The sequence below is a fragment of the Erythrolamprus reginae genome, chromosome 4 (assembly GCF_031021105.1).
Source record: "Erythrolamprus reginae isolate rEryReg1 chromosome 4, rEryReg1.hap1, whole genome shotgun sequence".
Taxonomy (NCBI): Eukaryota; Metazoa; Chordata; class Lepidosauria; order Squamata; family Dipsadidae; genus Erythrolamprus; species Erythrolamprus reginae.
The window spans coordinates 28,254,670-28,279,756 of NC_091953.1; the positions used below are offsets into that span (position 1 = coordinate 28,254,670).

A 25,087-nucleotide genomic window follows, 5' to 3' on the forward strand; every position below is an offset into this window, starting at 1 on the left:
CTCTTCACTGAGACGTGTTTAGCTTCCCATGCTTTCACTGGAAATCGTTTGTGACTGATTTGCATAAGAAAATGAATTATCCCAGGTTTCTTTGAACAAAGAGAAAATATGATCAGTCCAAAAGAAGCTACCTATACATCCGCTAGCCCAGTGGGAGTCCATCGTAATTATTAGAGCTTTAATCAGCCTATATGGCTCTTTGTGCCAATCAAAATATATCCACCGCTCCTATCTGGAAGAGAAATAAAACATTTCCAGGAATTCTGAAGCTGACAAGATAGGGATAGGAACAGTTTTATGGTATTTTTCCCCCTAGAAAAGAATTGGTGAGAGAATGATACATATGTAGTAGACATCAACTATTTTTAAAGCATTCTTTGTAGAGAAAAATAATAATAATAATAATAATAATAATAATAATAATAATAATAATAATAATGTATTGGATTTGTATGCCGCCCCTCTCCGCAGACTCGGGGCAGCTAACAACAATAATAAACACAACATGTACAATCCAATAATAAAAAAACAACTAAAAACCCTTATTATAAAAACCAAACATACACACAAACATACCATGCATAACTTGTAATGGCCTAGGGGGAAGAGCTATCTCAACTCCCCCATGCCTGGCAGTATAAATGAGTCTTGAGTAGTTTACGAAAGACAGGGAGGGTGGGGGCAGTTCTAATCTCCGGGGGGAGTTGGTTCCAGAGGGCTGGGGCCACCACAGAGAAGGCTCTTCCCCTGGGGCCCGCCAAACTACATTGTTTATTGGGATTCGTGTGGTAGCAGGCGGTTCCGGAGGTAATCTGGTCCATTGCCATGTAGGGCTTTAAAGGTCATGACCAACACTTTGAATTGTGACCGGAAACTGATCGGCAGCCAATGCAAGCCATGGAGTGTTGAAGAAACGTGGGCGAATCTTGGAAGCGCCACGATGGCTCTCGCAGTTGCGTTCTGCACGATCTGAAGTTTCCGAACACTTTTCAGAGGTAGCCCCATGTAGAGAGCGTTGCAGTAATCGAACCTCGAGGTGATGAGAGCATGAGTGACTGTGAGCAATGACTCCCTGTCCAAATAGGGCCGCAACTGGTGCACCAGGCGAACCTGGGAAAACGCCCTCCTCGCCACAGCCGAAAGATGATGTTCCAATGTCAGTTGTGGATCAAGGAGGACGCTCAAGTTGCGAACCCTCTCTGAGGGGGTCAGTAGTTCCCCCCCCCCAGGGTAATGGACGGACAGATGGAATTGTCCTTGGGAGGCAAGACCCACAGCCACAGCCAAATGAATGGATGGCTGTTGTTGCCAGAACCTACTCTTTTGGCGCTTGGTGTTGGGAGTTATACTTCAACAAAATTTGGATATCACTTGTATCATAGCAATTATTCCAAACTGAGGCCTTTATAGTTTTCATACCTGTAGACAAAATATTGCCAGACTATCTACACCTAACATAAATAACCTCTGTGAACTATTAGAGAGGGACTGTCTTTACTCTTTCACACATGATCATTAGGCTACGTTGCCTCTTACTCTTCTGAAAGACACCCTCTTCTGAGAATCCACTTCCTCACTATAGTCCAGTGATGGCAAACCTTTTTTCCCTGGACTGCCAAAAGAGTATGCACGTGTGCTATCGCACATGTGTGAGTGCTACCGCACGACTGATAAGGTCCCACAGAGTTGGCCTTCTCCGGGTCCTGTCGACTAAACAATGTTGTTTGGCAGGCCCCAGGGGAAGAGCCTTCTCTGTGGCGGCCCCGGCCCTCTGGAACCAACTCCCCCCGGAGATTAGAATTGCCCCCACCCTTCCTGTCTTTTGTAAACTACTGAAGACTCACTTATACCGCCAGGCATGGGGGAGTTGAGACACCTTTCCCCCAGGCTTTTTTATACTTTGTATGAATGTTCTGTTTGGTTTTTAAATAATGATAGGGTTTTATATGTATTAAAATATTAGATTTGTTCCACTGCTATATTGTTTTTATTGCTGTTGTGAGCCGCCCCGAGTCTTCGGAGAGGGGTGGCATACAAATCAAATAAATGAATGAATGAATGAATGAATGCTGGGGAGGGCGAAAATAGCTTCCTCTGCCCCCCTGGAGGCCCTCTGGAGGCTGGAAACACCGTGTTTCCCAACTTCTGGTGGGCCCAGTAGGCTCGTATTTCAGAGGCTCTCTGGGAGCCAAAACTGCCCTCCCAGAACCTCTGTGTGAGCCAAAAATCAGCTGGCCGGCACACACATGCACATTGGAGCTGAGCTAGGGCAACAGCTCACATGCCAGCAGATATGGCTCCGCGTACCACCTGTGGCACCTGTGCCATAGGTTTGCCATCACTGCTATAGTCTATCACATCAGTCTCCAGCCTTTCCGGCTTTTTGGACTGAGGGAAAGAGGATTCCCTCTTTCCTCGTGACCAGTGGGGCGAGCATGCACAGCTCCATTTATGCAAGTGTTGACATGGACGCCTGCCATTCATACAAATAAAACTGTGCATGTGTGCTTGCCTGCCCTCTGTGGACTCAAATGGTACTACACACGTGTACTGGCCTGCTGCTTCTATGGTCCGGTTCTGAATGGGCCATGGCCCGGAGATTGAGACCTCCTCCATCACATCCTAGCCTTTTGTAAGCTCCTTAAAACCCACCTCTGTCGTCAGGCATGGGGGAATTGACATGTTCCCTCCCCCTAGGCTTATAAAATTTATGCATGCTACGCTAGTATGTATGATTGGTTTTAATTTGTGGTGTTTTTTAAATTAACTTAAATATTAGATTTGTTTTACATTGTATTGTTATTGCTGTGAGCCGCCCCGAGTCTGCGGAGAGGGGCGGCATACAAATCTGATTAAACTAAACTAAACTAAACTAAACATCCCTTTTCCTAAAGCCATATTGTTGAACTTGATATTTTTCAAAATATGTGTGACTTTAATTCCCATAATTGTCATGCTGATTATAATTATAGCAGTTGAAATCCAATACACCTGGATTTTAGTAAGGGCCAGGCTGCCCTAAAGCTATCTCTGTAAAAAAACCTAATATAGATGGCAAGATGATTGTTTTGACATTATCACTCTAAAGATATCTGTTCACCCATAAGACTATTTTGCTGTTAGATTTAAACCTCTGCTCGATCCTTTGTGATGTCCTGATTGTTTTAGTTTTTGCATATAATATTTGCTTCCTCTCTTTGGTTTTGCATTGAGACTTTTTTTCCAAATACATTTCTGATTTTATATTAGCTTTTATGGCAGCATTTTGTTTTTGAAATGTCCAATGCCTAGGGAATGTACTTGACAGACATCAGGTAATGAATAGTAACTCAAGTGATGGGCAATACAAAGCCAATATGCAGTTTCTAAATGTGCAGTCGGTTCCAAATGTGCCGTTTCTGGTTTACATTGGCAGATAGAGCACATTTCATGGAAGTCATCAACCATGCAGTTGAATAGGAGTTTGGAATCAGCAAAGCTATTTTCCTACTCACTACAAAATTCCAACTGTAACATACTTGAGAATTGGCCATTTAACTTTCGCATCCGTTTTTCAAAAGAGTCCACCACATTTTATTCACTTCTGAAACAGCTGTTTCCAGTAGGAAGATTTTTGTCTTGTCGATTTGAAATCTGTTTCTCCATAATTTGATACCATGTTTCTCCAAAGCACGGCCCACCCCAATAATAAGTCCAATCCTAATTTTTTGGGGAGTGGGTCTAATGTTGAAGCCCTTCATTGCATCGGACCAGAATATCTCCGGGACCGTCATCTGCCGCACGAATCCCAGCGACCAGTTAGGTCTCACAGAGTTGGCCTTCTCCGGGTCCCGTCGACTAAACAATGTCGTTTGGCGGGACCCAGGGGAAGAGCCTTCTCTGTGGCGGCCCCGACCCTCTGGAACCAACTCCCCCCAGATATCAGAGTTGCCCCCACCCTCCTTGCCTTTCGTAAGCTCCTTAAAACCCACCTCTGTCGTCAGGCATGGGGGAATTGAGATATTCCCTTCCCCCATGGCTTATAAAATTTATGCATGGTATGTCTGTATGTATGATTGGTTTCTGAAATTGGTTTTTTTTACATTACTTTTAATATTAGATTTGTCCATATTGTCTTTTTGCTGTTGTTAGCCGCCCCGAGTCTATGGAGAGGGGCGGCATACAAAGCAAATAAATAAAACAAATAAATAAATAAATAAATAAAATAAATAAATTATGCCTACCCTCGTGTTGTGCTGACCACTCATGTTCTACCTGAGTTTTGCCTTGCATCTCGTACATGCTTGTACAGTAACACCTCGTCTTACGAACCTAATTGGTTCCCGGGGGAGGTTCGTAAGGCGAAAAGTTCATAAGACGAAACGTTTCCCAAAGGAAACAATGTAAAATGAATTAATGCGTGCAACGAAAAAACCCCACAAAAAACCGCCGCCGCCTGGTTGTCCCCTTTTGAAACAGCTGGGCGCTTCTCAGCGTTCTCCCAATGCCAAACCCAGAAGTTTGGCAAAAGTTCGGGTTCGGGTGGCCGCTGAGAAGCCCTGTCGCCCGGCTGTCACCTTTTGAAACAGCTGGGCGCTTCTCAGCGTTCTCCCAATGCCGAACCCGGAAGTTTGGCAAAAGTTCAGGTTCGGGTGGCCGCTGAGAAGCCCCGTCGCCCGGCTGTCACCTTTTGAAACAGCTGGGCGCTTCTCAGCGTTCTCCCAATGCCGAACCCGGAAGTTCGGCAAAAGTTCAGGTTCAGGTGGCTGCCGAGAAGCCCCGGCGCCCGGCTGTCATCTTTTGAAACAGCCGGGCTTCTCGGCGGCCTCCCGAACGCCGAACCCGGAAGTTCAGGTTTGGCGTTCGGGTTCAGGAGGATGCTGAGAAGCCCCCCGGCTGTTTCAAAAGGTGACAGCAGGGCGACGGGGCTTCTCGGCGGCCACCCGAACCTGAACTTTTGCCGAACTTCCGGGTTCAGCGTTCGGGAGGCCGCTGAGAAGCGCCCAGCTGTTTCAAAAGGTGACAGCCAGGCGGCGGCGGTTTTTTACGGGGTTTTTTCGTTGCACTCATTAATTCATTTTACATTGTTTCCTTTGGGAAACAATGTTTCGTCTTACGAACTTTTCGCCTTACGAACCTCCCCCGGGAACCAATTAGGTTCGTAAGACGAGATATTACTGTACAAGCATGTACGAGATGCAAGGCAAAACTCAGGTAGAACATGAGTGGTCAGCACAACACGAGCACAGAGGGGCTAAAGAAGGATGCATAGATGGTGGAGACTTATCCCAATGATTTGCAAATTTTCCTGCCAGCTTTCTTACCGATTTTCGAAGAAAGGGGAGGTGGCAAATGGAAATCACATGATTGCAGGACACTGCAACTGGTCCTAAGTCCTGATCACAATCATATGACTGTGAGATGCTAGGATAGCCAAAATTCCGACAACTGGTCTTAACCACCATTTGTTCAGTGCCATCATAACCTTGAATGCTCACTGAATGAATGGTCATTATGCTGAGGATTATTTGTACACCTAGGAGAGGCTGGGCAAGGTGTTGAAGATACGTAAACCGCTCTAATCAGATACATTTGAAAGAGCTGAGCAGAGAAGGAAGTATAAAGTGGAGGAAAATTTTTTTCCGAACCCTGGGTTCGTATCTCGGGTTGTTCGTATGGCGAGGGGTTCGTATCATGAGGTACCACTATACATGTTTTCTGGGCCTCACCGTGCTTTTCCCGCAGCCTCCCCAGATCTTGCTGTACTCTCTCACATCCTCATTCACCTCTTCGTGCCTCTCCATCCAGCAGCAGCCACTTACCTGCTTGGTGGCCTGTTTGTGATCTGCCTGCAAGTTGCAACCTCTTGCTGATTTCTCCACTGACTTTGTGGGGAAGCTGACAGGCAAAATGGCCTTGTCTAACAACCACGAGACTTGGTCAATTGCAGGAATTGCTGTTAAGTGGTGTGGTTGCATTTTATGGCGCATCACTTAGTGATGGAAATTCATGTCCCGATTGCCATAATAAGTTGAGGGCTTAATGCACCACATTTTGTCAAAGCTGTTTTAAAAATGCAGGTCCTAAAGAACATTCTGTTTCAATTAGTTTCTAACAAATGTGGAAAATAGTGGGGTTGTTATTGTCTGCCATTAAAATGTAGTTTGTATTTGTCGTGACAAACATGTGGACAATGTTACTGTGGGCTTTTGCTTCTACAGAAAATTTAGTTGGAGAATATTGATTTGTGGTATTATCTTTCTTCAGCTGTTTGATACTGGAAATAATTTGGCCTGGCATAGTCTAATTTATACTTTGTGCTGTTTCACTCTGAATAAGCAATTACGATCAAGAAATCAGATATTATTATTATTGATTGATTGATTGATTGATTGGATTTGTATGCCGCCCCTCTCTGCAGACTCGGGGCGGCTAACAACAATGACCAAAAAACAGTATATAACAATCCAATTATTCAGAATTCTAATAATTGGATCATATCGGACTATTACGAATACTTTGATCAATCCAATACGATTTCTTCTCAACTGTAAATATATATTGATATAAATATAACAACAATAAAATCGCGGCAACCATATGCCGCCCAAACGAATAATCTAAACCTTTTAGAACTATTATAGTTCAGTGGGGGGAGGGGGCTGGGAGGAAGATTCAAAAGACTCAAAGGATAACGAACTACAGAGATATATTACGTTGACCACAATAGGTGATGATTTGGATCTGTTTACCAAAATAGCTGAATAGAGCAATCATAGCATAACCGCAAGTATATGTATATGTTATCATAATGTTGTTAACCAAGTTGTACCTTCCTCCTTTTGTACATAATTTTCTTTGTAAATTAATAAAAATTATTTTCAAAAAAAACAAACAATCCAATTTATAAAACAACTAAAAACCCTTATAGTAAAACCAAACATACACACAAACAAACATACCATGCATAACTTGTAATGGCCTCGGGGGAAAGAATATCTTAACTCCCCCATGCTTAGCGATAAAGGTGGGTCTTGAGTAATTTGCGAAAGACAAGGAGAGTGGGGGCCGTTCTAATCTCTGGGGGGAGTTGATTCCAGAGGGTTGGGGCCACCACAGAGATGGCTCTTCCCCTGGGGCCCGCCAAACGGCATTGTTTGGTCGACGGGACCCGGAGAAGGCCAACTCTATGGGACCTTATCGGCTAGCTTTATTGTGCTGTTCCTTACAGTTTCCAATGGTTTCTCACAGATAATTTCATAAAAATATATATTTTTTAAAAAAAAGATGCCTCAATAGTCAGAATGAGTTATTTTGCTTAGTAAGTAGCCTGGGGAGTAAAGCAGCCATCAATAAATATATTATTAAAGAGATTCCTTCTGTCACTTCATATTTGGAATGCTTTTCATTTTAATTAGGAAAATCAAGCCAGTATTTAATAATTGGTGTGATTTGAAACCCAGGATTTTAGTGTTCTAGTTCTACATACCCATAGAACAATGCCTGGGAAGCCCGAGGAGTTATTTGAATCAGAGGAAAGAAAACCCATCAGGTAGCGACAGGGTCCGTTAAGGCTGTATTCCATGAAATTGCTACTTGTACAAATATCAGAAAGCTGAAAACAATATAAGCATCATGCATTTGCATTATGATTTTTTTTGTTGCATACCTAAATTATTGCAGAAGTCGCTTGATGAAAGTAATAATTACTTCTGTGCGAAGTTGAGAACGAGAAAGATTTTTATTCAATTTTGTGCCTGACAAAATCAAGCTGTCTTAATGTATCAAGAGTGTTTCATAGTTTACGTACTTTTAGAAATCTAAAAAACTTGAGCATTTATCGTTTTCATTCATGTGCATATGTGATTAGGTTTTTCTTCACAAATAGTTATAACATATTCCCATGTCATACTTGCTAGTATCTGATCTAGTGAGGCTGTTGGAATATATTTGTATTTTATTTTATAATACAGTACCGTTATAATTTATTTGAGAACTGTTATTAATGCTCAGTTTCATTTTGCTTTCTTTAAGATCTGTTAGCCTTCTTTTTACTATTCATAGGTCTGGAAAGTTGCTTAGCCAGGGAAATATATATTCCTAGTATAGCTTCACATTTGATAAATATACCTTCAGAAAATTTCAAAGCTCTGGCATGGAACCAATACAGGTAGTCCTTTACTTATGGCCGCAGTTAACCCCAAAATTTATGTTACTAAGTGAAATAGTTAAGTGAATTTTCCCCATTTTATTATTTTTCTTGCCACACTTGTTAAGTGAATCACTACAGTTATGTTGTTAAATGAATCTTGTGTTACCTTTTATTTTGTTTGTCAGAAAGTTACAAAAGGGGATCATAAGACCCCTGGACACTGCAACTATCATAAATGTTAGTTGCTAAGCATCTGAACTTTGATCATGGGCAGATTCTGCAACAGACAAGTGTGCAAAACAGTCACAAATCCCTTTTTTCTGTGCTGCCGTGAACTGTTATAAATCATTGTAAAAGAGGGGCTGGTTTATATAAAGTGCTGGAAGGAGGGTGAGATAGAGAGGGAGAGGGGGAGAGATACAGAGGGGGGGGGAGAGAGAGACAGATACAGAGAAGGGGGGAGAGGAATGAATATTATTTATTTTTTATTTATTTATTTTGTCCAGTACACAATGAGGGTTTTAGTGGGTATATATATGTATATATATATATACACATAGTAAAATACATGATGAAGGTTATAGAGGAAATACTCGTAGTAAAATATATCTAAGAAAATAGAAAAGAAGATATAGTAATAGAACATATCAATGAAAGAATAGAAGAAGAGATATAGGAATAGAAGAAAGATATAGGAGAGCAATAGGACAGGGGACAGAAGGCACTCTAGTGCACTTGTACTCACCCCTTACTGACCTCTTAGGAATCTGGATAGGTCAATCGTAGATAATCTAAGGTTATATAAGATAATCTAAGGGTATATAGATATAGAGGGGAAGAGGGGGAGAGAGATACATAGAAATACAGTGATACTTCGTCTTATGAACTTAATTGGTTCCGGGATGAGGTTTGTAAGGTGAAACGTTTGTAAGACGAAACAATGTTTTCCATAGGAATCAATGGAAAAGCGATTAATGCGTGCAAGTCCAAAACTCACCCCTTTTGCCAGCCGAAGCGCCCGTTTTTGCACTGCAGGGATTCCCCTGAGTTTCCCCTCCATGGGAAACCCCACCTCCAGACTTCCATGTTTTTGTGATGTTGCAGGGGAATCGCCCGTTTTTGCACTGCTGGGATTCCCCTGCAGCATTGCAAAAACACGGAAGTCCGGAGGTGGTGTTTCCCATGGAGGGGAGCCTCAGGGGAATCCCAGCAGTGCAAAAACAGGCGCTTCGCTGACAACAGAAGTCTGGAGGCGGGGCATCCCAGTGGCGGTGGCTTGGGTTTGTAAGGTGAAAATAGTTTGGAAGAAGAGGCAAAAAGATCTTAAACCCCGGGTTTGTATCTCAAAAAGTTTGTATGACGAGGGGTTTGTAAGACAAGCTATCACTGTATTCAGGCAGAGAGAGGGAGAGAGAGAGACAGATACAGAGAGATGGGGGAGAGAGAGACAGAGATACAAAGAGGGGGGAAAGACAGAGATAGAGAGAGAGAGGGAGACAGAGAGGGAAAGGGGGAGACAGCCATAGAGAAATGTAGAGAGGGAGAGAGAGATACAGAGACAGAGGGGGGAGAGAAAGGGGTTTTGTGGTTTCCAGTTCTCTATCCTAATGACCAGCAGGGCAGGCATGGCTGGGGGGGGTTGTCATGTGACTGGGTGGGAGTGAGTTATGTCGAGTTGCCATGCTCAGCCAGGTTTTGTGGCTCCCAGTGGTTTTTTGTCTATAGAAAATGGGTCCAAATGGCTCTTTGAATGTTTAAGTTTGCCGACCCCCGCTCTAAGTCCCTTTTCTCACCTAACTCGTTGAAATTCAGAGGCAGTTCCTATGAAGTGAAGAGAGATATAATTAATGCAAGCAATAAAAAGCAGAGAAAAGGTTATCATTTTTCAAACTAAAATGGAACGAAAGGCAGAATTACTTTAAAATACACCATGCTTGATATGTAAGAATTAAAAAAAAACCCCTACTGTTTTTGTTCAATAATGTGAGCTACATCTCATTAGTATTGATCTCCTAAAGTTCATCTTGCTTAATATCATTTCTTTTCAGGCACCTTCTAAAAAGAAAATTGAAATCAGTACTATTGCAAGCAACTACCATCTTGAAGTTAATCCAAGGTATGCTTGTAATCCGTTCTGAATATCTAGTTTCTGGTGCAGAAAAATGCAGTGTTTAAGGAAAATGCAACGTTAGTTGTGGCTTTTACAAATGGTGCAGTTGATTAATATTATTGTATTGAATGATACTTATTTCACTTTAAAAAGTTAACAATTCTAATAGTAAATTTTATATAATAACATTCCTAGTAATTTTGAAGCAATATCGGAAAAAATATGTGGGAGAATGGAAAACCGAAAGATATACTGTACACTCTATAAAAGATATTATTGTAATTTAATTTGCCCATAAGATTATGTTGTATAAATTGAAAAAAATAATGTGTGACCTTATAGGACAAATAAATAAAAATAACAAAAGAAATAAAATTTATTTAGACAAAAATTATTGAATTTACTTACAATGTTACACATTTTTATTGCAAATGGAGCTACAGCCTATTGGAATTTAAAGAATATAATTCTGTAGGAAAATTATGTAGCAATCATCACCAGTGAAGCAAAAAACTTGTGAATTTTATGTTTTGTAACATCAGATATTTTTGAAAGTAAGTAATTTTCAAGAGAAGAAATGAGAAAAATGAGAAAAACAAGACATAATGCATATAAAAATGTCCAATCTGATACCATAGTTTATTTGAAACTAAAGAGGTCTGCTGTATAGCTTTAAGTTTCTGGAATATTCCATCTGTTAGTGACAGCTGGGTCATTTGTCTACATTTACAATCCATTCTTATGTTAAGAACTTCATAAGGGAAAGAGTTCTCTGTGTGTTTTCTTGGGATTAAGCACCACCTGAGTCAGGTGTTCTCTTTTAGGCCTTCAGTTCCCCCTATGTATGCACATATGCCACCCATGCTGCCCTGACCTCCGTGCATGCGCACATGACCCCCTCACACTTCCTGTTTCCTGATTTCCAGTGGGCCCGGTAGTTTTTGCCCTCCCCAGGCTCCAGAGACTTTCTTGAAGCCTGGGGAGAGCGAAAATGCCACCCCCTTCCTCCTGGAAGCCCTCCGGAGGCCAAAAATGCCCTCCCAGAGCCTCTGAACTGAAAATCACTTGGGCGTGCATATACACCCCGGAGCCAAGCTAGGGCAACAGTTTGCGTGCCAGCAGATATGGCTCCATGTACCACTTGTGGCATGTGTGCCATAGGTTGACAATCACGGGACTAGTCCTACCTTAGGCACAAAGCCAGCTGGGTAATTTTGGCCAAGTCCTAGGGAGAAGGCAATAGCAACCTACTTGCAAAATCTTATCAAGAAAACTGCAAGTCCGGAGGTGGGGCTTCAAGGACTTCGGTGTTTTTGCAATGCTACGATTTCGCTGAGGCTTCCCTCGCTGGGAAACCCCACCTCTGGACTTCCGTTGCCAGCGAAGCGCCCATTTTTGCGATGCTGGGCTTCCCCTGCAGCATCGCAAAAACATGGAAGTCCGGAGGTGGGGTTTCCCATGGAGGGGAGCCGCAGGGGAATCCCAGCAGCGCAAAAACGTGCGCTTCGGCTGGCAAAAGGGGTGAATTTTGAGCTTGCACACATTAATCGCTTTTTCACTCATTCCTATGGGAAACATTGTATTCTCTTACGAACTTTTCACCTTACGAACCTCGTCCCAGAACCAATTAAGTTCGTAAGACAAGGTATCTCTGTACTGACTCAAAGGTACCCCTCCCCTCCAAAACTTCATTTAACTCCCTACAACTATATTTTTGCATAAATGAGAATATGAGGAAAAGTTATGCTGCCGAACTTCAACTCTCAGCATTCTATTAGTCACACTTTCTGGGGATTATGGAAGTTATAGAAAAATCTTTGTTTTTTAAAAATACGTTTTTATATTAATTTTTAGCGATGCAGGGAACAGTGACCGAGTTGTAATACAGGAGTTGCTGAAGACAGTTGCGCAGTCCCAGCAACTTGAGACAAATACTCAACGTGATTTTAAAGGTCTGTACATAAATTGTGCAAATTATTTTTACAAACCTATTCAGGACCTGAGCAGAAATTGATTAGGTGTAACTATTATATAGTAGTGTGTAATGTAAGTTATCACATTCATTAAAAATTATTCACACATCCAATCACACTTCAGCCAGAAAAAGAATAATTCTCCATATGTAAAAATATATTTAAAAGACTAGTGAGTTATTACAGCACCTTCACTTCATAGCTTATAAACAACAATAAAAAAACGCTCAAGAGATGACCCAACAGGGACCTCGAACAACATCTAGTATAAAGATTTCAAGAATGCATCCTCAAGAATCAATTGGCAGTCAAAAGAGTTGTTGAAAGAAGTTTGGATAAGGAAAATTGTGAACTACGCATTACCAAAACAGTGCAAACCATGCTGTCCTAGCAACCAGTAAGGCAGCCAGCTTTATTTATTTATTTATTTATTTATTTATTTATTTATTCATTCATTCATTCATTCATTCATTCATTCATTCATTCATTCATTAGATTTGTATGCCACCCCTCTCCGAAGACTCGGGGCGGCTAACAATATAAAAGACAATGTAAAAAAATCTAATATTAAAAATAATCTAAAAAAACCCAATTTAAAGAACCACTCATACATACAAGCATACCATGTATAAATTCTATAAGCCTAGGGGGAAGGGAAATTTCAATTCCCCCATGCCTGACGACAGAGGTGGGTTTTAAGGAGATTTATTTATTTATTATTTATTTATTATTTAGATTTGTATGCTGTCCCTCTCTGCAGACTCGGGGCGGCTCACAACAAAGTGAAAAAACAATGTACAACAAATCTAAATTACTGTTTAAAAATATTTAAAAGAGATTTCGAAAGGCAAGGAGGGTGGGGGCAACTCTGATATCTGGGGGGAGCTGGTTCCAGAGGGTTGGGGCCGCCACAGAGAAGGCTCTTCTCCTGGGTCCCACCAAACGACATTGCTTAGTCGACGGGACCCGGAGAAGGCCAATTCTGTGGGACCTAACCGGTTGCTGGGATTCGTGCGGCAGAAGGCGGTCCCGGAGATATTCTGATCCGATGCCATGAAGGGCTTTATAGGTCATAACCAACACTTCGAATTGTGACCGGAAATTGATTGGCAACCAGTGCAGACTCTGGAATGTTGGTGTGACATGGGCATATTTAGAAAAGCCCATGATAGCTCTTGCAGCTGCATTCTGCACGATCTGAAGTTTCCGAACACTTTTCAAAGGTAGCCCCATGTAGAGAGCATTACAGTAGTCGAACCTCCAAGTGATAAGGGCATGAGTGACTGTGAGCAGTGAGGTCCAGATAGGGCCGCAACTGATGCACCAGGCGAACCTGGGCAAACGCCCCCCTCGCCACAGCTGAAAGATGTAGCTTGGTCCAAGGGAATCCTTCTGAATAAACCGAGGATGAGAGATCACCTGCTTGTGTTTTGGACAGTTCCTCTTGAGCATGAAGAGATGAGTGAAGCCATAAAATTCTCAATCATAATAGAAACTCTAAGACTTGATCACTTCATTTTTTATTCATCGTTGAAATTACAATTATTTCACAATTAAGTCTGCCACCTCATTTTGTATGAGCACTGATGACCTTCCTCAAGAGTCTGTAGCTGCTTACTTGTGCCATGATTTTGTATCTTTAACAATATACGTAATGCAGATTCTTTTGGGAGGGTGTCATTCTCATTGGGGCTACCTTTGAAGAGTGTTCGGAAACTTCAGATCGTGCAGAATGCAGCTGTGAGAGCTATCATGGGCTCCCCCAGGTATGCCCATGTCACACCAACACTCCGCAGTCTGCATTGGTTGCCGATCAGTTTCCAGTCACAATTCAAAGTGTTGGTTATGACCTATAAAGCCCTTCATGGGCATCAGACCAGGTTACCTCCGAGACCGCCTTCTGCTGCATGAATCATAGCGACCAGTTAGGTCCCACAGAGTTATCCTTCTCCAGGTCCCGTCGACGAAACAATGTTGTCTGGTGGGACCCAGGGGAAGAGCCTTCTCTGTGGCGGCCCCGACCCTCTGGAATCAACTCCCCCTGGAGATTAGGATTGCCCCCATCTCCTTGCCTTTCTCAAACTCCTCAAAACCCACCTCTGCCGTCAGGCATGGGGGAATTGACTCCCCCTGGCCGTTTCCCGGTTTACGCAAGGTTTGCCTGAGATGTATGATTGTTTTTTATACGTAGGGTTTTAAATTGCTTTTTATTGTTGGATTTGTATCATGTTTTGTGTTGTGAGCTGCTCCGAGTCTTCGGAGATGGGCGGCATACAAATCGAATAAATGAAATGAAATTGTGATGATAAATATGATGGACTTCCATGTGTTTAGAATATTCATAGGAATTGTGGGGTGAAAAACATGTTCTCAATCTCATAGATGCATGCGGGAGAAAGATAGTTTTCTGAGTAGGAAAGCTACTGAATTCAGCTGTACTAAAATTAAGATAATATACAGTAATCCCTCGTCGTGGGGGATGCGTTCCAAGACCAATGAATTTCCGTGAAGTAGAGGAAAGATATTTTTAATGTATGTAACGAGTATTTGGACTTTTAAAACCCACCCTTTGCATTAAACAATCATTCTACAGTGGTACCTCGAGATACGAGTTTAATTCGTTCCGGACCTGGGCTCTTAAGTCGAGCAGCTCTTATCTCGAACGACTTTTCCCCATAGGAATTAATGTAAATAATTTTAATTGGTTCCAGCCCTCAAAAAACTCACAAAGTTAGTCTAAATTATGCAGAAAGACATGTTTTTAATGAAGAAATGTACATGTACATATAAATGAATAATGAAGTTTCTTTCACTTAACTTGTAAACTTTCTTAAACTTTTAAATTTACATATGTTCAACTTCTCTGCCACCCAATCCTGTAGGACAGAGGTCCCCAACCCTTTTTGCACCAGGGACCGGCTTTAAGCGATCAAGAGAGGAATGGGTGAATGAATGGACGGAGGGTGGGAAGGAAGGAAGGAAAGAGGGAAGGGACAGGAACAGAGGAAGGAAGCAAGGAAACTTATGAAAGGGGAGAGTAAGAGAGGAATGAGTGAAGGGAGGGAGGGAGGGAAGAAGGTGGGAAGGAGAAAGAAAAGAAGAAATAGAGGAAGGGAAGGTAAAAGAGAGAAAGAAAAAGAGCAAGAAAGAAAGAAAGAAAGAAAGAAAGAAAGAAAGGGGGAAGGGACAGGAACAGAGGAAGGAAGCAAGGAAACTTATGAAAGGGGAGAGTAAGAGAGGAATGAGTGAAGGGAGGGAGGGAGGGAAGAAGGTAAGGAGAAAGAAAAGAAGAAATAGAGGAAGGGAAGGTAAAAGAGAGAAAGAAAAAGAGCAAGAAAGAAAGCTGCAAGCACCCCCCCCCGAGCCCCCCAGGCCGGCTGCAACCTTTTAAAACACGCGCGCCACTTCGCAGCTGTCTCCTGAAGCCGAACGCGGAAGTTAGCGTTTGGCTTCAGGAGACAGCTCCTTGGCGCTTGTATCTCGAATTTGGGCTTGTAAGTAGAACAAAAATATCTCTCCCCTCCCAGCTCTTATCTCGAGTTGCTCTTAAGTAGAGCAGCTCTTATGTCGGGATTCCACTGTATAATGTTTCTCAGCTGGAACTACATGTGATATCCTACCAGTTTCTTTAATAGAGTACAGTAGTACTGTAGAAGAATTTTATGAATGTTTAATGGATTTAAAATTTTCAATGGATTAAATGGATTGAAGCCCCCTTTGAAAACCCGTGAAGTAGAGAATCCGCAAAAGATGAACCGCCAAGTAGCGAGGGATTACTGTACTGTGGGAATTTTAACTAAAATTTATTGCTCATTTATTTTTAGTGGTGCTGTTGACGGAAGTGGACAAGCTTACAAAGGATGCCCAGCATGCGTTGCGAAGAACAATGGAGAAGTATATGGCCACCTGTAGGTTAATTCTTTGTTGCAATTCTACATCAAAAGTCATTGCACCCATCAGGAGTAGATGCCTTGCAGTGCGAGTCCCTGCTCCCAGTATTGGAGATGTAAGTTCCTGATGAAGATGAATCGCTTCCCCCTTTTTCCCCGTCAGTGTTATTTGCATGGAGTTTAGCATGCAAATTTAGCAATTGTTTACTGTCTTTGTCTGGACTATTTATGCTTACCCAATTAGCCTATATTTAAGATTGTTGCTAAATGTGAATGTGATTTTTTTACAACTTAGATTCATGCTTACTTTGTTTTCTTCAAAGAAATGGAGAGGAATGTAATATTTTCGGAAAAGTTTGGAATAGGAAGAATTCAGTCTATTCAGTAGGAATGTGATGAGGTCCTAGAGGCAAAACAGTAGTTGAAAGTGGCAGGGAATAATCTTCTTGTTTGTTACCACCATTCTTATAAATCTTCATGAGGGCATAATCTTCCAATTTATCTCTAAAATAGAGGGATCTAAATAGTCAGCATGTGCTGGTAAAATCTACCCCCCAAACACAGCTCTTTTCTCTGATATTAGATTGTGCCAGATTGAAATGTTCCTTGATTAAATTCTATCAGACATTGAATCCCTTAGTTGGTAGTGTGTGTTTGTCTTTGGCTTATGATAAATAGGATTGATTAATCCAGAAATTGAATGGCATTGAATGGCATCAGACCAGAATATCTCCGGCGCCGCCTTCTGCCGCACAAATCCCAGCGACCGGTTAGATCCCACAGAGTTGGCCTTCTCCGGGTCCCGTCGACTAAATAATGTCGTCTGGTGGGACCCAAGGGAAAGAGCCTTCTCTGTGGCGGCCCCAACCCTCTGGAATCAACTCCCCCCCGGAGACTAGGATTGCCCCCACCCTCCATGCCTTTTGCAAACTCCTTAAAACCCACCTCTGCCATCAGGCATGGGGAAATTGATTCCGTTTTATGTATGGTTTGTCTGAGATGTATGACTGTTTGTTATATTAAGGGTTTTAAATTGTTTTTAATCATTGGATTGGGTACTGTTTTGTTGTTGTGAGCCGTTCCGAGTCTACGGAGAGGGGCGGCATACAAATCTAATAAAATAATAATAATAATAATAATAATAATAATCGCCTTTCGTAAACTTCTCAAAACCCACCTCTGCTGTCAGGCATGGGGGAATTGAAATATCTTCCCCAGGCCTATATAATTTATGTATGGTGTGTTGTGTGCATGTTTTTTAATTTATGGGTTTTTAACTTCTTATTACTGTATTAGATTTGTATTATACATTGTTTCTATCACTGTTGTGAGCCGCCCCGAGTCTACGGAGAGGGGCGGCATATAAATTTAAATAAATAAATAAAATAAATAAATTAATTAATAATAATACTAATACTAATAATACTAATAATATTAATACTACTACTACTACTACTACTAATAATAATAATAATAATAATAGCCAACTGGAGTGCTTAAAATATTTCTATGTCTCTTGTACTGTAAAAAGTCCAGGGTATAATTATTTTCTATGAGCCAGAAGCAGTGAAAACAGATACAGCAGAAGAGATCACACCTAGGGCTTCTGATTTAAGGCATATGTGAGAGAAGGCAAGGAAGAGATACATGACTGGAACTCGTAGGTGTAGTCCGGGCAATCGGAACTTCATTGCTAATTTCTCCAAACTGATATCCTTTTTAAATAGGGACTTTCCTTTTTGTTTACTCCTGCTCAACTAATGCGGAGATATGCAAGCGTTTATAAAGCTAACGTTTGCAAAACTAATGTTTGTCTTACCAAATATTTAGATCTGCGCCATTCTATCCAACGTTTGCAAGAAAGAAGGCCTGACTCTTCCTCAAGAATTGGCTCGGAGAATTGCTGAAAAATCTGGGAGGAATCTCAGAAAGGCTCTTCTGATGTGTGAGGCGTGCAGAGTGCAGCAGTAAGTTTTTGTTTTATTAAAAAAAATGGACGCGGAGAGGAATAAACAGCACCAAAGTAATCTTAAGCAAGTCTTCCCTACTTGTCTCACAGGCTTCCTTTCACTCCTGATCAAGATATTTCTGAGGCTGACTGGGAAATGTATCTGAGAGAGACAGCCAATGCTATTGTCAGTCAGCAGACACCCCAGAGGTAAGTGAGTGCAGCAAATAATATATGAGATTGATAAATGTCAGGTTGCAAAATACAACACACATGTTTTCTGACACTAAAGAAAAGAATTGATTTTACATGCCAAAGCATCAGAAAAAGTGGGATAATTTCAAAGAAGAGCAGAAAAGATGATTGGAAGCTTGAAATTATGTCTTATAGAGCAGTGTTTCCCAACCTTGGCGACTTGAAGATATTTGGACTTCAATTCCCAGAATTCCCCAGCCAGCGTTCGCTGGCTGGGGAATTCTGGGAGTTGAAGTCCAAATATCTTCAAGTCGCCAAGGTTGGGAAACACTGCTATAGAGAGTTTGAAGGAGCTGGGGATATTTTGCCCTGAGAAAATACAGTTGAGGACATAGAAATATAAAATCACAGGTCGAGCATCTGTCAAACAAGACTGAGACCCGTTCTGTCATTCACAGTGCAGGATGGATGATAATTTACTTAAGATACAGAAAAGCAGATTGATGTAGAAAATGCAATCCTAATGGTAAAAACAGACAAACAGAAGTTGTGGGCTCTCTTTTGTTATTGGATGAGTACAAATAGGATTAACTAGCCATCTGTTGAGGATGTTGTAACTCCTATTTCTGCGCTGAGTAAAAGCTTGGACCTGGTGGCCTGAAGCAGTTTTCAATACCATGATTATATGAAAATACAGTGGCACATTAGCCTAACCAGTCTACTAATTAGACACTCCCTGTTTTTATAGTCAACATTTTTCAAATCTGGAGCATAAATGAACTATTTTTTTAATTTTATTTTTACTCTTCTTTGACTTGTTTGATAAAACCTGTTCAAACACTAATGATGGATACCTGCCTGGACTATGCTGCTATAGCTTTGAGTGCAGTCACTTTTAACAATAGGTGCAAGCATTTATCTATCTGTCCATCCATCCATCCATCTATAAATGTGTGCGCGCACACACACACACACAAACACACACACACACAAACAAAGAAACAAACAAACAAACGCGTATGTGCGTGTTCAACATATTTTTTGCTGATAGTGAAAAGGAAGGGAGACTAGTATAGATCTATTTCGATCTTATTATGCTCTCATCAGCTAGCCCTACCCTTACCAGGATTTGAACCCGCAGACTCTGCCTTGCAAGGCAGTAGTTTTAACCTCTAGACCACCAGCTCTCCTCTGTCTCAGCTTGTACCAGGGAAGAGTGATATATATATTTTTTCCTGTCGAATCACCCTGGTATACCCAAATATGGAAAGAAGCATACTGCTTTCCTTTTCGTCTCTCAGCAAAGGGAGGAGAGCCTGTGGTCTAGGAGTTAAAACTACTGCCTTGCAAGGCAGAGTCTGCGGGTTCAAATCCAGGCAAGGGTATGGCTAGCTGATGAGAGCATAATAAGCTCGAAATAGATCTATACCAGTGTCCCTTCCTTTTCACTATCAGCAAAAAATACGTTGCACATATAGATTATAGCTTGTGGGCTATAAAAAATTTATCTGCCTTGGATATGGCCTCCAGAGGGGCCGAGAGGCAAAAAGGAAAGCAGTATGCTTCCTCCTATATTTCCTCCAAAGTATATAGCATGTACTTTTTCAAATAAAATTGTTTTTTAAAAATGTAAAATGTAAAAAAAAAGAAAAATCAAAAGTAGAACAGGCTTCACAGGAAGGCCTGCCCCCAAGGTGTTGGTGGGTTTACTTTCAAAAAAATCATCTACCAAGGATGCTTTAACTGAAATTGGCAACCTAAATTGCTGTTCCAATTATAAGTGGATAATAAGTACTAGTGGATCAGTGGATCAGATACGGTGGCTTGTGGCCTTTGCTCATTTCGAATGTAGCCACTTTGAAAACAAATTGCTCACAGAGTCTCTTAATTTTCTAGTACTTCTTTCATGCAGAAAAGAAACTCTGGGAAAGAATGAACAATAAACAATGGGCTCCATTGATAAAGAGCCTAATCTTGTATTATACATTTTCCTATGTTTTAAGCAGTTAAAGGACTGTAGATAACAATATCTACTAATTTCTCTTAACAGCTCCACAGTAGTTGCTTTAATGCTGGTAGTTCTGTATATTTTCTTACTCAGTTTTATAAGTATGCATCTTCTTTCTGCTATGTTACTTTATTAGATCTTTTGTTTTGGGCTGATTTGAGTATTTCATTACTTCTCCAATTTGTTAGAAGTTAGAACCCTCTTTGCTTCTGACAGGTTCAACAGTTGATTTCATAGTAGCAGCCAATCTCAGAACGACTACATTCAATTAAGCTATTGTAAAATAAGCTTATTGTTTGGAGCAATGAAGAACCTCCATCTAGAAATCACTAATACAATAATGCTGATCCCCTTTCACAGAAGAAAAGGGTGGACTGGTTGCCATATGTTTGTAGGTTGGTGTTGTAATCATAGGTTCATAGGCACTGAACTTTGGGATAGAATATTGCTGAAGGGTGATGTTTTAGCCTAATGGGTGCTGTATAAACCTTATTCTTCCTCTAAGGCAGTGTTTTTCAACCAGTGTGCCGCGAGACATGGTCATGTGTGCCGTGAAGCTCAGAGAGAGAAAGCAAGAGAGAAAGCAAGAGAGAAAGAGCGAGAGAGAGAGAAAGAAAGCAAGAGAGAGAGAGAAAGAGAAAGAAAGCAAGAGAGAGAGAGAGAGAGAGGGAGGGAAGGAGAGAGAAAGACATAGAGGGAGGTAGGAAGGGAGAGAGAAAGAGCAAAAAAGAAAGGAAGGAAGGGAGAGAAAGAAAGAGGGATGGAGGGAGGGAGAGAAAGAGGAAGGAAGGGAGAGAAAGAGGGAGGGAGAAAGAAATAGAGCGAAGGGGAGGAAGAGAGAGAGAGAGAATTTTTTTGTCCAAACTTTTTTTAGTGGCCCCCCTCCCCCCTGCTCAATGTGCCCTAGGGTTTCGTAAATGTAAAAAATGTGCCACGGCTCAAAAAAGGTTGAAAATCACTGCTCTAAGGTATATAGGATTTGCAGAAAAGATTGGCAGCATTTTATAATTAATTTGGAGAGTTTGAATTCTCCTTGGTGAAAATGGGAGATACTTTGAGTCACGTCTTCTGCCTGCTTCCATTAAAAGTTTATAATGGTCTCCATTATTTTTTAATGTTGATGTTATGGTTTAGTAGAAAAAGAAAACATACAATTTGATTACAACTATAGATTTTCTTCTATGTGAACATTATTTTGAGGTTTTGTACATGTGGCTTTAGGCAGAGCTGATTAAATGACTGTTTTGGACTTTGATGTATTCTTAATGCTTTTAAAAATAGACTGTTATTCTCTTCAGCATTTTAAGAACACCAACTTTAGATAGTTATTTGCCTATTTATAAAGATTCAGCAACAAAAGGTAGATTCTGTTTGACTCAGTTTTATGGTATGCAGTGATCCCTCGATTTTCACGGGTTCAAACTTTGCGAAACGGCTATACCACGGTTTTTCAAAAAACATTAATTAAAAAAATACTCCGCGGTTTTTTTTCTATGCCACGGTTTTCCCCACCCGATGACGTCATATGTCATCACCAAGAGTCACTTCTCTCTCTCTTTCTCTTTCCTGTCATTCTCTGCTTCAATCATTCTCATTTCTCTTTTTTTCTCCCCTTTTTTCTATCATTTTTTTCTCTCTCTACCTTCCACTCCCCCCCCTCTTTCTCTCTCTCTTTCTCACTCTCTCTGTCTGTCTCTCCTTTCTATCTCGCTCTGTCTGTTGCTCTCTCTCTCTGTGAGAACGCCTACCCCGCCTCTCCTGCAGCCCCCTTGCTGACAGCTGGGACGAAAGCGCTCTCAGCTAAGGGACTGCGAAAGGGGCGGGGCGGGCATTCTCAAAGTGCGCAGAGTGGCTAGCGGCCGGATGAGGAGGACAAGAAGCCGTAGCCGCCAGCGCTGCTGCAGGAGGACCCGTGCCCCAAGAAAGCCGGTGAGAGGGGCGGATCGGGCGGGCGGGGGGTAGCGGCGAGAGGGTCGGAGGCGCTGGGGGGGCGGCCGACATTCAAAACAATCTTTGCCCGCCTTCGCACTTTCGTTGCTCTCCGCCCCCAACTTCAAGCCTGGCTCCTTGCGCAGCCTTGGAAAAGCCTTGGACAGTTTTTGGCTGTCCATAGCCAAAAATGGTGTTTTTACTTCCGCATTTTTACTTATGGATGTGGGCACTCACGCATGCACTATAGCAAATGCCCACACTTTTTTGGCACCCGAGGAAGAAAAGGTTTGCAACATTTCCCCAGCCTAGTTTTCTCTGAATCTGTTTGGATTACAGCTTTCATAATTCTAGCTAATATCAGTTTCCTGTCACAATTCAAAGTGTTGGTCATCAGCTATAAAGCCCTTCATGGCACCGGACCAGGGTATCTACGAGACCGCCTTCTGCCGCACGAATCCCAGCGACCGGTTAGGTCCCACAGAGTGGGCCTTCTCCGGGTCCCATCAACTAAACAATGTCGGTTGGCGGGACCCAGAGGAAGAGCCTTCTCTGTGGCAGCTCTGACCCTCTGGAATCAGCTCCCTCCAGAGATTAGAACTGCCCCCACCCTCCTTGCCTTTGGTAAACTCCTTAAAACCCACCTCTGTTGTCAAACGTGGGGGAACTGAAACATCTCCCCCTGCCTATGTAGTTTTCTGTGTATGATATGACTGTATGTATGTTTTTTATATATTGGGGTTTCTTGTTTTTTAGACTTTTAAATGTATTATTGTTATTTTAGAGTTTAACAGATTTGTCACTATATATTGTTTTTATCATTGCTGTGAGCGGCCCTGAGTCTACAGAGAGGGGCGGCATACAAATCTAATAAATAAATAAATAAAAATAAATAAATAATATATCCAGGCAGAGAAAAGCTGTAATAGGCAGTCTTTGGTTTTCGATAATTCGTTTAGCAACTGTTTGAAGTAAATGACGGCTCTGAAGAAAGGGACTTTGTGGCTGGTCCTCACACTTATGACTATCATAGGGTGCCCCTAATTGAGCGATCAAAATTTGGGTGCTTGGCAACTTCCATGTTGCAGTGTTCCCAGGGTCATGTGATTACCATTTGTGATCTTCTCAAGGAGCTTCTGATAATCTGAATCAGTGCGGGGAGCAAGATTCACAATAGCCACAACAAAAAAAAAAGAGAGTAAAATTAGATGTGACTCATTTAACAACTGCTTCGCTTAGTGACAGAGGTATCCATCAAGCTGTGGTTTTAAGTCAATGACGACCTGTATTCAGTGATATCCCAGAGATTTGCAGAATGCAGTCAGGAATCTGATAGCTCCTTTCCAACTAATATTTTTTTGGAAAGCTTATGATACTAGCCTCCTGATTTATTTATTTTTTAGTCACCATTTATTTATTTATTAGATTTGTATGCCGCCCCTCTCTGTAGACTCGGGGCGGCTCACAACAATATTTATTTATTTATTTATTTATTTATTTATTTATTTATTTATTTATTTATTTATTTATTTATTTATTTATTTATTAGATTTGTATGCCGCCCCTCTCCGCAGACTCGGGGCGGCTCACAACAAAATAAAACAATAACAAAAACAATGTAAGAACAAATCGAATAATTTAAAAAACACTAAAAACCCCATTATTAAAAGCAAGCATACACACAAACATACCATGTATACACTGTATAGGCCCGGGGGAGATGTCTCAGTTCCCCCATGCCTGACGGCAGAGATGGGTCTTAAGAACTTTACGAAAGGCAAGGAGGGTGGGGGCAGTTCTGATCTCCGGGGGGAGGTGGTTGCAGAGGGTCGGGGCCGCCACAGAGAAGGCTCTTCTGGGTTCCGCCAAACGACATTTTTTAGTTGATGGGACCCGGAGAAGGCCAACTCTGTGGGACCTAACCCGTCGCTGGGATTCTTGCGGCAGAAGGCGGACCCGGAGATATTGTGGTCCGATGCCATGAAGGGCCATAAACATCCCCCCTCCCCTGGTAATAAAGGGATCCATTGTTTGTCATTGATTTAGGAAGCAAATGTTGGAGAAATGGAAAGTGGTTATATTGAACTCTTAACAAGTCTAATTTTGTCACCCTCCTGTTGAATGGAGAGCCTCAGTCATCCAGGTCATGGTTGTCCTAAGGGTGCCTTTTTCAAGAGACAACTGGACTTTCTGGTTTTTCTTTGAAGACGTTTCGCTTCTCAGAGCTAAAGAAGCTTCTGGGATGAGAAACGAAACATCTTCAAAGGAAAGAAAAAACATTTTCAAAGAAAACATCTTGAAAACCCTTTGGGACACCCTTCTGCTACTTTCTTACAATGTACTAGAATAGAGATTCTCAAGTTATGATCCCAGAGGGCTTTGCAAAAATTTCTTAAAATTTCCAAGATCGTTGTTTTTGTTGTTAAAACAGTCTGAAACCACCTTGACTGGAGGCTGAGTCTTTGAACCTGTGAAAAGGAACTACAGTGGTACCTCATCTTTTGAACGTCTCTTCATACGAACTTTTCGAGATACGAAACTGGTGTTTAAGATTTGTTTGCCTCTTCTTAAGAACCATTTTCACCTTATGAACCTAAGCCCAGGTGCGTGGGCTCTCTTACTGTGCGTGGGCTCTCTTACTGCGTGTGCGCTCTCTTACTGCTGCAGGGATTCCCCTGCCTTGTGACTGTCACCGCCGGGATTTCCCATTTGCTTGCCATCCCCGCAGGTATTCCCCGCCTCCTTTTGCTTGCACTGGCAGTCCTGAGGTGGGGAATCCCGGCCGTGGCAAGAACCTGCGCTTCGGCCTCAGACAAGGCTCCCTGGCACTTCCTGGGTTGCCCCGTCGCCTTAAGGCGGCGGCTCTGGGCTTTCCTGTCCATCCAGAAGCCGAAAATTCCACC

The 25,087-nt window shown here is 41.9% G+C and overlaps 1 protein-coding gene across 1 annotated transcript in view; it reads left to right on the forward strand.

Annotated features, from left to right (window-relative positions):
- RFC3 (replication factor C subunit 3) overlaps positions 1-25,087 on the forward strand; it is a 43,084-nt gene that overhangs the window by 12,016 nt on the left and 5,981 nt on the right. The window contains exons 3-7 of the mRNA XM_070751701.1: positions 10,180-10,247; positions 12,096-12,193; positions 16,039-16,220; positions 17,935-18,071; positions 18,164-18,262. Coding sequence (XP_070607802.1) covers positions 10,180-10,247; positions 12,096-12,193; positions 16,039-16,220; positions 17,935-18,071; positions 18,164-18,262 — 584 coding nt within the window. The remainder of the gene's footprint in view (positions 1-10,179; positions 10,248-12,095; positions 12,194-16,038; positions 16,221-17,934; positions 18,072-18,163; positions 18,263-25,087) is intronic.